This window comes from Hippocampus zosterae, chromosome 11 (genome assembly GCF_025434085.1).
Source record: "Hippocampus zosterae strain Florida chromosome 11, ASM2543408v3, whole genome shotgun sequence".
Taxonomy (NCBI): domain Eukaryota; kingdom Metazoa; phylum Chordata; class Actinopteri; order Syngnathiformes; family Syngnathidae; genus Hippocampus; species Hippocampus zosterae.
The window spans coordinates 11,271,997-11,287,064 of NC_067461.1; the positions used below are offsets into that span (position 1 = coordinate 11,271,997).

General features: G+C 39.0%; 1 protein-coding gene across 10 annotated transcripts in view; it reads left to right on the top strand.

Moving 5' to 3' along the window:
* adgrb3 (adhesion G protein-coupled receptor B3) overlaps positions 1 to 15,068 on the top strand; it is a 125,918-nt gene that overhangs the window by 36,282 nt on the left and 74,568 nt on the right. For 7 of the 10 annotated variants that reach the window (XM_052080562.1, XM_052080564.1, XM_052080557.1 and 4 more), the window contains exons 3-4: positions 11,786 to 11,896; positions 13,832 to 13,993. The exons of 2 other annotated variants lie outside the window; for them this stretch is intronic. In XM_052080562.1, the coding sequence (XP_051936522.1) occupies positions 11,786 to 11,896; positions 13,832 to 13,993 (273 nt within the window). The remainder of the gene's footprint in view (positions 1 to 11,785; positions 11,897 to 13,831; positions 13,994 to 15,068) is intronic. One more of the 10 variants, XM_052080563.1, reaches the window with a different exon arrangement.

Genomic DNA, 15,068 nt, shown 5'->3' on the forward strand with positions numbered 1-15,068 from the left:
ATGGCACCTGCTGAAAATATGCATTCATCATTGCCTCTAAATGCCACCATGAAGTGCAAGATGGTGGAGGACCAAAAAAAAAGTATGGGGGCAAGAAAATATCTTGACAAAAGCACTAATAGGGGTACACTGGAAAAATTAAAGCAGTAACACAAACAAAGTCATGGAAATACAAAAGAACAAGCCACAAACAAACAAACAAACAAAAACCCATGACAGAAGCACAACGATCCCTTTTAACAGCCCTTTTAACAGAAAAGGCATGATGACCAACAGGTGCGACGCTGGAGGAGAAACCCTCCCATGCCAGCTGCTGAAAATATGCATTCGTCAGTGCCTCTAAATGCCACCGTGAGGTGAAAGGATCGTCCAAATTATTTTGGTTTCTTTATTCATTCAACACAATCTCTTCCACAATTTTAACAAGCGAGCTCCGAGCAAAAATGCAGCTTTTGGTTGAACTTTAGTTTTAATAAATTATAGATAGATTGTAGGAAGGCGATCCAGGAAAATGACTTTTTTTCCCACATTTTGTTGATGAGAGCAAAAATTATATGTGTCAGGTTTCTCTACTGAAAGCTCATCAAGCCTCCTCCCAGGAGTTCATGTTCAGTGAAAAAACATGGGGGATCTGACTCACACGTGGCTATTGTCAAGGAAATGTTGAAGATAATATCGCAAGACAAGTAGATGAATAGCATATCTTGTAAGGATTTAATGACTCCATCCCCAGCATTTTCTTTTTTGGGATGATGCCATTATTATCTCAACATGCTTTGACGTATTCTGACACTGTGAAACATTTAAGAACATGCACACAAGCGTTATCGCCATGAAAATGTGAGAAATGTATCATATTGCATAGCAGACATTCACTTCCTGTAACCACAACTCCTTGCCTGCTTTCGTCAGTGAATTAAACACGTTACGAAACACGGCAGATAGGTACACCATCAGCAACATGATCTTACCCAGAGTACATCAGAGAGACTATTCAGCCAAAGGAACTGGAACTGCTGGCGTCATGGGCTCTTAGAACTTCCTATTTCTTTGTGGCAAGTGTGACTGTGACTGTGCTTTTTTTCAGTCTAGTGAATGGCCAAAGTATGTTTTACAAAGAGAATACACTAAGGAAGGAGGCAAAAAAAATAACTTCTAGAGCTTTTTTAGACCCTCACCACATCAGACACCCTGCAGCAAACACACCCAACATGCACAGACACACAAAATACACACTCAGAGTAATCCATAAGCAATAGACGGCTTATGTGTGGTTCATTTTCACTTCAGCATGTGATTTTCGGACCAAGAAACATGGGCCAGAGTTTAAAGGACAGAAAAAAAGCATGATTGGGAAACTGCTCTGACACTTTGGGACCTGTTACATGGGTGATGCTTTGTAGAGTTTAACCCTTTGGTTGGTGACAAAAATGACACAGTGAGAGACCACTCTTTCACAACATTTCTCTCTTTTTTTTCTTTCTTCCAGACCATACTACCTACAGAAAGTACAAAATATTACATTACACACAGACCATTTCAGGATCGTTTGGCACCAAAAATGCTCTGCGTACCACAAGTTTAGAAACGTCAATTTGTTAATAATGCATTTTTTAAGACGAAAAATGTTGGTGACCAGAGAATCCTGTCGCATCTCATTACGTCCATATGGAATGATTAGGCTTTACATTGCGAACTGTAATCTGATTGACCTCGACTTGAACATATTTTTTTTCTTTTCTCCCCCATAACACTTTATATTCTAGACATGGTGACTGCAGGGAATGCTTGTGACACGTTAATCAATTCTATACACTGGGCCAACGGTAAAATCTTGAATGGCTAATTGACCACAGTAATGGTGCATAGCTTCGTGCCGTTGCATCGTGCAGACGTGCACATTAAAAAACAATTAATTCCCAATACTAATGCTACTCTGGGTTGCCTCGCCTGCTGCCTGTAACAAGAAGCTGTCAAGGATGAGTCATTTTCAACTCCATCTCATGCCTTTTTTTTCCTACCTCTTTTCAAAGCAGCATCCCTTGAATGCAACGTATCATCGCGGGTCATAATGTGCATGTGACGGTATTACATTGATCTCAGACAACGTACTCGTCAAAATACAAGAAAAGACCTTTCCTGATCAAGTGTATATCAATCATGAGATGATGTCCGGGAATGCTGTAACTCGATCTAGTCACGTAATTCCTTACTGACATGCGCATGATTATTTTGATAATGTGGTGGTGCTCTGTAAGCATATCCAAGCAAATACCCCCACTGAGACAGTCATCACGAAGTCACTGTAAGATAATTAAGAATCTGCATAAATGAATTATTTTACAACCCATCGTGAATGTCCGGAGAAGACAGCAGGAAACATTATTGTTGATGTCACTCGCAGGAAAGAATTAGGAAGCAAGTCCATTAAAATTTTGCATTTGGTCGACACCGCAATGTGTAATGACTGTCGGTAAACAATATATTTTATTTCGTTTTAATTGCCAATCAATTCTTTAAAGTGAATCTTAATATCCCCCCAGTGAATAGTATCCAATGACACGAGTTTCAAGATATGGCTTCATCCGTTATATTCAACTTTAAACGAGCCACATATTGTCGTTACCAGCAATGAATCTTCACTTTTAAATTGCTTGGAGGTGCTAAGGATGAAGTTTGATATGAACATTCCACTGTCGAAGATTTATGATCTGAGTGTGATCTTATCTTGTCTGGAATATTAAGGATTAGGGAACTCGTCAGTGCAATGCTATCTTATACTGTGTAGTCATAATGAAATACATATTCGCTTGCATATGTACATACGTGTTGAACTAATTTACGACACTGTCACCCAAATCAAGGTTTATACCACAGCTACACTAAATGAAAAGAATGAATGGCAAGTGCCAACATACACTGAAAAAAAACGGTGCGGTGAATTTACTGAAATATTTCGTCAAGTGGTTGCAGAAAATAAAATGGATCCAGATACCTTCTTGAAGTAGATGTCTACTTTAAAAGGGTATCTGATTCCAAATGATTTTATTTTGCTCAACATGAAATGACATTTTGCAAATTAAAAATAAATAAATAAATAACAAACAACAGCATAACCTTTTCGATAATAAACTCGAGTGTACTCATTGGCTAAAAATTAAAAATATAATTTATTAATACTGGGCGGCCCGGTAGTCCACTGGTTAGCACGTCGGCTTCACAGTGCAGAGGTACCGGGTTCGATTCCAGCTCCGGCCTCCCTGTGTGGAGTTTGCAGGTTCTCCCCGGGCCTGCGTGGGTTTTCTCCGGGTGCTCCGGTTTCCTCCCACATTCCAAAAATATGCATGGCAGGCTGATTGAACACTCTAAATTGTCCCTTGGAGTGAGTGTGAGCGTGGATGGTTGTTCGTCTATGTGTGCCCTGCGATTGGCAGGCAACCGATTCAGGGTGTCCCCCGCCTACTGCCCAGAGATGGCTGGGATGGGCTCCAGCACCCCCCGCGACCCTAGTGAGGATCAAGCGGTTAGGAAGATGTATGAATGAATGAATGAATTTATTAATACTATGTCAAAATTGAGTAATTAACTTCAGAGAGAAAAAAAATGCGGTTTAAATATTGTGCTCCAGTTGACTTGTTTAAGAACCCCAGTCTAAAATTTGGTAGGCCTAATGAATTGGGAATTCAATTAGAAATTCCTCATTCCTGTTCAAAATCACAAAACCTCAAGTAAAATGGAATTCAATTGCGCATTATTGTCACTACATGTTTTTCATGATGTTAAGAGGCAGTGTGATGAGGTAACTAGGACTTTTTTTATTAAAACGTAGATTTTTGACAGGCAGAATAGGAAACTAGATAAACCCTAACTGAGGAAGACGCAAAGGTAAAGAGTGAGCTGATTGGCTGCCTCACCATTAGTGGGCTAAGTAAAAGAATGACATCGCAAAAATGGATGTGATCTTACATTGTTTTCTTTAAAAAAAATAAAATAAAATTGCTACACAACTGCACTGCCAACAAATTCTCTATGGTCAAAAACAGAATTAGAAAAGTGTATTTTTAGCATGACATTTTAACATAAAACCAGAAGGAAAAACCAAAAAAAAAAGAAAGACTCAATAATACATGGGCAAAGCAAGTACAGTCCAGTGCAGCCATGCATATCTATGAAACAAGTGTTACAAATGTGATGTGATGTTCCCCAACTCGGTATCAGAATCTATTAAATAAAAATCCCATCTCGCCGCTGTTGTGCTCTTGTCTAAGGACATTTTCAGCATTGCCAGTGTGTCCTTGTAATTATTTTTGAGAGGGTATATTTGCTTTAACATGAGCTTAGTCAATGAGCCAAGACAGGGCATGTTGCAGGCATCTTCCTCATGACTAACTTGCATATGACACAATGTTCCCTACGTTGATAGATGCAGGGTGGCAGTCTGAAGCTCAGGGTTTTACCACTGCAAAAGGAGCAGACATGATTGGAGCCATGGAAAAACTGACAGCATGAATTATGAAAGTCTCATTTGGCCCTTGTTGGAAATGATTTGTCTTACTTCATCCATTGCTCATCTATTCTCTCCTAAAGGCGGAAATTCCCTTCTTGTTTTTTGCCCTTTTTTAAATTTCTGATGTCTACCATTGGTTTAGAAATACGGGAATTTACCCGAGTGCTCAAACTACGACTCTATTAAGACCAAGGTCATTACTTGGCATGCCAAGCAAAATAGCTCAGAAAAAGGACAAGATATGCTCTCTGAAAACTGGCGGCGGATGCAAAAGGTGCTATAAAAATGTGTCATGTTTCTCACTCGACAGATGCACGGCTTGGCATGGTGTCATCAAGCTTGGCGGTGTGTGCGTTAATGCCAGGTCATCTACTGGGCTTGTGTGTGTCCATATTGACGCCAAGAGCTGCTCCAGTACTATCTCAATGTCTCCTTGCATCGACATTTCCTTGTATGGCTGCGGTCATTTTAATCTTAACCTATAAAAGAATATTTCACTCGAATGCCACTCTGTAATGCGCAGACAACCGCCAAATTGGAAATATTCTTGTCTGATGATAGATTTTCTCTTAATAAACACCACAATTAAGAAAGGCAGACATTTGCTTTTCTTTTTTCTTGTCATTGGTTTTTATTAAGACATTTGCATCCCTCAAACTGGAACAATTGCAATAATCATAATCAATGACCGATGTGTGTGTTTGGCTTATAGTCAAGAGGCTCTGAGCTCACATGCGAATGTTTCGACAGTGCTTCAGTGAGTCTCCACAGCTACTCTCATGCCATCCCATATTCTAAAAACATGTACATTGGGTTTATGTCAGATTTCCATTGTCCACTGGTGTGAATGTGCGTGGGAAAGATTGTTTATTGAAATAAGGCCTGCATAGGCCAGTCGGCTCCAGCTCCCCCAGTCAGCCAGAATGAGGACAAGCAAAACACAGATGGATGGATCATTCTAAACTGTTTACTGATGAGAACCTCACCCATCCGATATATCCAATGCAGTACACAAATCTAAATGCACTTTCCTGACTCCTGATTCATTAGTAATCTGCTTCCATCCTTGTTCCTGTGAGAACACAGTAGTCCTTTTCAGTTTTGCCCTGCACCAGCGGCAATTTTACTCATGGGTGGTTCAGCACACTTTTTTTTCTAAAGCTGTGGATCTTGCAAGTTATAAGCTGCAAGCTTGGCATCGCTTTCTCTTGAAAACGTTCCATAGGCGGATCCATTTTCTGATAGCATCATGCAGCGGAACTGAAATCACAATACACGACTCGCATTATCATGCAGAGAGTAAATCTTTGTGGGTAGATGAAACGGAAGGGGGGTAGCTTTCATTTGCTTATGGTGATATTTTCAGTTTCCCTCATGTTATTTAACACCGCCTTTTATTATGAAATATTTCTTTTTTGGGGGCTTATTTTCCCAGTGGCACATCATTATAGTTTAATGCTTAGTTTGGGAAATATGCATTTATTGTTGTGGCTTTCAACAGCAGCTGAGATTCAATTTCTACTTGTTTGGATGAATTGAAGTGATATGAAAACAAGAGTGATGAAGCCGACATGACTGTGTGTGTGTGTGTGAGAGAGAGAGAGAAAGAGAGAGAGAGAGAGAGAGGGATCATCTGCTTATAACACCCAGCAACAGGGCTTCTTGATGCAGTGCTTTGATAACGTCGGAGCTCCATCTAGGTTGCCCAGCGTGGTACTGCTCAATAACCTTGTGCTTTAGATATGTTCTGCAAATGATCTATAGTCTTTTTTCATCAACTGCCGCTCATTGCTTGCACATCAGTGCAACAAAATGCGCTCAGATGGCTTACATCAGACTGTTCTGCCAGTGTCGGTCTGATCTGAGTGCTATCTTGTCTTTGGGAGAGTTCACATCCTTTTCAATGAGATGCAGTGGCGGCTGCGCGGAATTCTAATTTGGCTGCAATCTCAGTCATTAGAGGAGTCAAGAGCAAGCAAACAGATGGCAGAAGAAATATGATAGGTAATGTGATGATAATTTTCGGAGTCAGCGCAACCCCCCTCATTTTCTTAATCAATGACAAATTGACCCCCCCTCCCCCCCAACATCCTCTGGTGGGCCATCCTTGAGGTTGTACCAGAATTGAAGTAGTGGCGTAACAGCGGTACAATGAATAAAAGTCATACAGTTTTCTGACGATAATCCACTTCTGAGTATTAGACTGAGAAATATTTTTTCAATTAAAATACATGATTCATTGGCCACCTTTATCATTATCGTAACTATTATTCGAATGAAATACAAATCAATTCATAAAGCTATTTATAATAGTGAAATTGTAAATTTCCCCAGTGTGGGACAAATAAAGGATATCTTATCTTAATGACTCTATACGTTATATGTTTTTCTTAAATTGCACACTGCACACTGTTTTGAAGTGTCTTTTTGGTTGAGTCAAAATGGAAAAAGAAAGTATAAAGTTTTCTAAGAGAAATTAATAAAATATTTCTATATTGGCTATTTTTAAAAGCGTTATTTATTTTTTTGTGGTTTGTTGCGATAGTTTGCATCATTCTGAGGGATGCTGGTAACTTCTAGTGCAATGGAGAGTCTTCATTTGTTAGAATCAACTTAGATTCTATCTGACTGTATTGTGACACAGAGTGAATAATTTTGAACATCAACTGAATTATAAATGCAATTAATAGTAGGTGGGCACATTGCTGTGTCAATTCTATCTGTTTTATAAACAAATGATAGCATGAGATTCAAGGATTTCTGGACGGAATTTGAATGTTCTGCCCTTCTGCTTAACTGCGTTTCCTCCAGACTTTGTCCCACATTCCCAAAACATGCATATGGGGTTCACTGAACACGTTAAATTGCCCAAAGATGTGAATGTGTGTGAATGGTTGGTTGACCTGATGTTCCCTCCGAATGGCCGGCGACTTGTCCAGGTCGCTCAAGCTCACCCATGATCCTGAAATGGATGATTGGTGCCGAAAATGGATGGATGAATGAATGAATAAACAGGACACACATAGAAGGAAATATTACTTTATCCTTACAAACCAAACCGGATAGACCAGGTTACATTTTAAATGCATTCTTGCCATTCGCCATTGTCACAGCTTCTCTAAAACTGTGTTTAAGCACCTTACAAATCCTAAAATAGCACCGCATTGAACGACAATGTGCCAGCCTCCTAAGCTCAACTGTTGGGAAGTGGATCAAAGACAAGCATTGAGTAATGAGGTATTCCTCTTTCTGGTCTGCGTGGACTAAACACTTCTCAATATTTGGGGATCTTAAACTCTTCTAAGTGCAGCAGTAATAAAGTGCCACTCATTAAGAGTAGCGTTTGAGATTGTTGGTCAGGAATAAATCAAGGGCAAAAAAATAGGAGCTACTTCCAGTCAAAGCTACAATAAAGGGGGAGTGACCCACATTTTGAAGGTCTATGACTAACAATGGCCCTAGTAGGATTTTAAATTTGCAGCATTGCCATGCAAAGTGCCCAAAGTGACTTTTTTTTTCCACGGGTGGCAGGCCTTTGAATAGAACTGCACATGGAACATGTCCATGCAGCAAAGATGTGGCTGGCAGGATCACTGCTGATGCTTTAAGCCTTAAATTCCCAACATGTAGTTCAAAGCCAGAATACAGATGAAGGTTACCTGCACAGGGAACTTGGAATCTCTGATTGGGTGCTGCTTCTTGACTTGTTTGTCAAGTACACGGCACCTAATTAGTCGTGGGACATTAATTAAATAATGCAGGAATATATTTGTAAATATAGCCGCTAATTAAGCCTGAGAGCATCGCTGAGCTGTGATGGGTCTGAAAAGCTCTTGAGCCCGACAAATCAGGCTCAACGGAATAGTTTGGCAAGGATGAAAGCAAATAGTCCAGCATTATGGCAATTCAACATTTGAACTATGCTTTCCTGTTAAGTCAGAGCCCAGTGGACACAAGTTTACTAATCATTTGTGTTACTAATGGAGTGACCTGACACACACGTTTTTTGAGATATGCGCCATCACTCGGCCAATTGATTTTTTTTTCCTTTGCCTTGAGGTGCAGTGCTAAATTGCACCAGCACACTTCAGAACAAGCAGGAGGTTGCAGATAATGAATAATTCTTCAAGAAAGAACCACCTAACCTAACCACATAACCTTTTTTTCCTATTTGTTCTTTCTATTTCATTATTTTTTCATTTCGGGGGTCAAGCTAACCTGGAAACAAAAAAGGTTATGCATGTTGTTTGTTTTTTATTTATGATATTATTGTGTATTTTGGAGGGGCTGGAGCAGATTAAAGGCATTTCGATGCATTTCAGTCAGGAAACATGACTTGCGATAGGAGTTATTTGAGTTATAAGCCAGATCAGGAAACATATTAAACTCAGAAATCAAGAGACTTGGCCATTCTTCAGAAGCTTTTGTTGTTCCATTTTCGGAATAGAGACAAATTCAAACCCAAGGGAGCAGGTTATGAGTCGAACAGAAGCAAAAGCATGATCTTCCTTCCTCAGATAGATTACAGAGACAAGATTAATGTGCAAACCAGTGTGGCTCATGGGGGTCAACGAATCACTTTCTTAAAATTGAGAGTAACACACTAGCCGAAAAAAATCCCAACAACATTCTCAAACCCCTGATGACTTGTTGATGTCAAGCTTTTCAAAACTTGAGGCACGATTAGGCATCTATCCTTAAAATGTGATCCTTCAATATCCTTAAAGACCAGTTTGTGTTCTTAACAGGGTTTATTGCCGTTTTGATGTTCAAAGTATCAGCGAATGATCTCATTAATGTTTTTTCTGGATATTTATGTAATTCACTTAAAGAGCAAAAACTCATGTTTATTATTGACTTCTTTCTGCACGTGTGTGTGTGTGAGGGTGTGTGTGTGTGTGTGTGCGTGCGCGTGTGTTTGTGTGAGAGAGACAGAGAGTAAGGGGGGGGAGGTGGTCTTGTATTTCTGTCTCCAACCAAATAAATGTATCACATTTTAGTTTTAGCGACCTTGTCCCAAGGTCAGCAGCCCAGTTTCATTCTCATAACAATGCATGGAATTAATGAAAGTTATAAAGTTATTTCAATTGAGAAATATTAGTATTTCCTCATATTTTGCTAACTCGTCTCACGGTCAAAAAATAAGCATTACATTTTTAATCTGTCATCAAAAATATCTGTAATGCATGCTACATTACATGCAAGCCTGGGAAAGTGAATGACTCATCTGAAGAAATAAAATCACCATGATGGATTTCTATATTGATCAAATCTGCTCTTTGATGGATGCCAACAGTTTTAGTCCTCAATAATCTTAAATGAAGACACATGAGTTTTACGTTCACTTTAAGACGTTTAATAGTCTCCCGAATAGCTCTCCCAACTAGCAGATAGTGTCTCAAAAGTCACATTTAATGGCTTGCAACATGCTTTGTGCCCTCTAATGCCATTCAACACCTTTACAAAATATTCCAACCTGCTTCTCACAAATGATTGTAATTTGTTCTCTCGCCACTCACTTGAGTTAGTCACGGAATTACTTTTCTGTACTTCTCTTGTTTCATTTTTCATCACTGACTCACACCAGAAACAAAAGGCATCAGCATTTTCCATATGTGCGTGGACAGCAAGAAAAAAGATCATACAGTTACAACAGTGCAACTACAAATAACCTTTCACAAATTAAAAAAAAAAAAATATATATATATATATATATATATATATATATATATATATATATATATATTGTTTGGCTTTCTTTGCATATGTTGGGTATGCACTGACAAAAAAGTAAACCTCGGTTGAGAAATGGGCTAATAGTGACTTGATTTCAATACTGTACATTGCCTTCAGTGGGGAACGCTGCCCCTACCAACATGGCCGCCAAGAACGTATTTCGGTTAGTTGGGCTGTTGTAGCGAGCATGCCTTCATATCTTTTATGACATCACAAACCTCATGGATGTGGAAAATAAGTTTATATTTTGGAACAGCACATATCAGGTGATGAGAATACATGTATGTTGTTGTGTTACTGTAAAAATGACCTCCAGGATGGTCAGACTGCTGGTATTAGATGTGTGCATCAACAGTAAATAATGTCCAATTTATACCCACCAGTCACAATTAATAATAATCACAGGTGTTTAGGGTTCACCTTTGAAATTTTATAGAAAGTGCTTAGGGTCGTTTTTGACCCTACACATGGAAAAGTGTGGTACCAATACAAAAACTGCAATAACTTAAAAACTACAAATTTAGATTACAAATTACAAATTACAAATCCAAATCGGCTCATGTCGCTGCCAATCTGTTTGAGGAATGCATGGAAGATTAAATAATACAAATTTTCAACTACAAATAGCCCAGGGGTCACCCCATTTATGCATCATCAGGTTAACAAATAATTGACCAATTTAAAGGGGTGAAAATGGTTCGCCCTCCTTGAAGACGAAGGAGGCCTCCTTGAAGACGCAGTTTTTGGGTCGCCCGGAATAGTGACAATTTTGGAGGTACAATGATTCGGCCCAACCGCAGCAATACGCAATGTGATTGTGTGACTTTGATGTGTTTGTTATCCATCACCTGTTTTGCATTGGGAATGACTAAATCACCTCAGTTAGGACCACATTGTCAAAAGTTGTCGTCTTCCACTAAAAACGAGTTAACCTCAAGCAGACAATTATTGGATAGTTATTGAAGTCGCGGTTGAGTACCCCATTGCTTTTGTCAGTGTTGTCATATCACTTTGTCCCTGTGTTGAAGACAAAGTGAGCACGCATTGCAAAGTGCACAGCTCAAAATACAACACATTCACGGTCATTTGGCCTGATTCAAACAGAATGAAATGAATCACAAGAGGAAACTGTGGATCAATCGCATGTTATGTCCATGACCCCCCCTCCTCTGTGGCTTTCTTACAGCTTACACATTTTACTTTCATTTTGGTTTCTTTTTCTTTTCTGGATATGTGGGAGAGCGGGAGGGAGGGTCGCCACTTGGATCGACGTGGTCGTTAAGTAAAAGCGATATGCCAGTTAATTTGCATGTTTGCTCTGTGTCGACGCTCTGCTTACAAGCTCAATTAAGAATTTGACTTCACCCTTAAATTTGTTGCATTGTTCTATGCCCCAGAGTGAAGGACAGATTAAAAACAAACATGTGTGGTCTTTGTTTCGAGCCATGTCTGCGGTTGTTCCCAACATCCTGACCAAGCGTATGTAATAACGTTTTGTTGTCAAAGCATAGCTTTCATATCAACCTCTATTTTGTCTCTTAGAATATGGAATGATCGGAGAGCATACAGTAAAAAGTCAGCGGCCAAGATCAGTTCATGACACAAAGGCCCTGCAGGAGCAAGCTGAATCTGCTAAATTTATGGCACAAACTGGTAATATAATAGTTATATTTCCCTATTTTATTGTCTGAACTAAACTTAATTTCATCATGCATGCTCTCTCTTGTACTGCACCTTTTTGAGTGGAAATGTTCTGCATTATGATTTTTTTTTTTTACCCAACTCATTCCCGGTGACTACATAAGAAATGATAAGACGCATTTTTCATTGATTTATAATTCACTTTGAACATTGAACATAGATGACTTTTGTGGGCCTGTTTATTCTTATTTTCACATAGCCATTTCTTCATTCAGTATACACAGAATATACTTTTAAAACTAAGGCCCAGACGTAGTGGTTCAAATCCTCTAATGCGTGATAAATGAAATGCCATTAGGCTGATAGCCAAGTCATAATGTGACTTTGACTTAAGTGGAGCTTAATAATTCAAAAGTGAAAAATAAAAACAGCCATTCAGATTCCAAAGCACGATCTGGAGTTCATTCTCATGTTTATTATTATAATTTAAGTTGATTTGTTGCTTTATTTATTTATTTTTTATTTTAATGGATTTCGTGGGTTATTTCTTCTGGAGAGTCGAGTTCTTTGTTTGATTTGGGGAAAGTGTTTACCATTTTTTGTCATGTTTACATCGCTGTCTGTTTCCAACATTTTATACACGGTTCATGGCCATTTTAATTTGCAACCCACCATCTTCCAAGATTAACAGCACCACCCATCAATACTTTTCCTTTCCATGTAACACACGCTTTTGGTACGTCGCATCCCTGTCGAAGTGTATTATTGGTGTGGTTTTCTGTGCTTCATCCTCACATTATTTACACTCCCTATGCTGCCTCATTTGACAAATTGATCCACCTTCCAGTCTATTTTATGATCTCCAAATTTAGTGGCAGAGTTCCGATGCTTAATTGGCTGAATCGACTTATGTTATCATGCTATGCTGAGAAGAGCTGCTTTAAAGCATATGGTGCTTAAAGTGTTCACTTTTCTTGAAAAAGTCTTCATTAAAATACTTGAGATTAAAAAAAGGAATAATAATTGCATACCAAGAATTTTGTTCTACTGTGGTGTGGATAATATAATCATGTTGCTACATCAGGATTGGATTTCTGTGGGCTTCATGTTTGAGTCCCATTTGGGCTCTTGTGAATGCATGTTATTGCTTAATAACCTTAATTTGATGACTTTTTTTTTTCTTTACATGAACAGGATTAGTCCTAACTCTAATATAAATAATAGCATAACCCACAGTTGGCGAAAAAGCCTACAACGGAAATCGTTTGGGTTTTTTTGGTTGTTTTTTTTGGGGGGGGGAATTGGGACTCAACATTTTTGGGGTGATCAACATCATTAGATTTAACTAAGAAAGAATACAAATACCACGAGAAAATTACAGTTTTGCTGCAGGGCAGGGCGATCCGTAGTCCGCACCTCTAAATAACTCTCATCACAGTTTCCATTTTGTTTTATCAAATGTCATCACCTTGCATGTCACCATGTTTTTATGATGTTTTATTTATTTATGCTATTTTTTTTACCTTGCTTTTTTTCCAACATGTTTTGTTTCACTGAAATGCTTGAAATATTCATAGCGATGTACTGGAAAAAAACCCCTTTAGAACGCAACTATGTTGAATGCTAAATTTTTGATAGCCACATTTCTGTGATCTTTGTATAAATACACATTTGTAATGACCTGAAGTGATGTGCTTACTTTGGAATTGCTGTCAAAACAATCTATTACCTATTTGTCAAAGATCACCGAAAAAAATGATATATACAGTATGTACTGTATTTATAGTGTTGAGCACCCAATCTGGTGGCTTTAAGTCTTGAAAATACCGCTTTTTCTCTGGCCAACTTTGGCTTCTCCCCCATTTTACTGCCCACCTTGCCACTCCTTAGCCGTGCCCCCAAGACCATATTGCTGCATTTAACTAGTGTCACCCTTCTCCCATACAGGTGAATCAGGTGCAGAGGAGTGGTCCCAGTGGAACTCTTGCTCTGTAACATGCGGGCAAGGGTCGCAGGTGCGAACAAGAACATGTGTCTCACCATACGGAACACACTGCAGCGGCCCTTTAAGAGAATCAAGGGTTTGCAATAACACTGCCCCTTGTCCAGGTAGTGTTAGCCGCAGATTCTTGAATGTTTTTTTTTTGGAAGTCATTTGTTGTTGAAATGGCAGGAAATGTGTTGTATCGGAATGTGTCTTACAACGTATTATGATCATCTTTTTAATCACTCTTTGATCAAGTGTTTTCCTTCTAGTTATTTTGTGAAAGTGTGTGTTTTGTTTAGTTTTTTGTCATTATCACCGCTATGATTTCATCATTTCATATAACTGAGAGGCACCTCATCAGCAGCAAAATGGTTTAATGACACTTGGTTCTGCATGGAGCTGCAACTGATAAGACATCTGCATTATTTCCTTAAAGATTATCAGGGAAACTCAAAAATAGCTTCTTGAAGCGCACCTTCCAACCCTCAACCCAGTATGTACATAATAGGCCAGATGAGTCATCACATAGCAGCGTCAGACTTGTGATTACCGGCGTGTATTTGTCATTCGCTCAGGTGCTTGTTCCCATTGGTGACTGCTTAACCGTTCTTCCAGAATAGACAGACGCCATCGCAAAAACTAAACAAGATCAAATATAATCAACTGAGTGTAAACATAGCAAATACTAATTTTTGGACTGGGAGTGACACAACAAAAATGACCCAAAATGTACAAGGCCAGAAATCACATCTGATTAAAAGTTCATGGTTCAGTCAGAGGGCAGAAGTGTGAAGAACTCTCACGGTGTGAGATGTCAGGCTGTGCGGCATCCCGGTGGTCCGACTGCAGGAGGTGCGATCACATTCTTTGATGAGGCAGGATTCACTATTCGTCTGCGTGGTTCGTGTTGGACACGGTGTCCACATGAGCATCTCAACATGTTCAGACTCACTTGTCAGAAGACTGAAGTTAAAGTTAGAGTTGTGCATATTTGGGCTGATTCACCTAATTTACAGTCACATTTTTATCACCGGACCCAAAGTTGGCATATTAAAAAAAATCATATTCATAAAAGTATAGCAAGATTGGACTTGGAAAGTGTGTTTTTCTAAACAAAAGTGGTCTGCTGGGTTACATATATGTATTATGTTATCCCTCTCCTTTTTTAAAAGTGAAGTGAGATGTCATAAAAAGCTC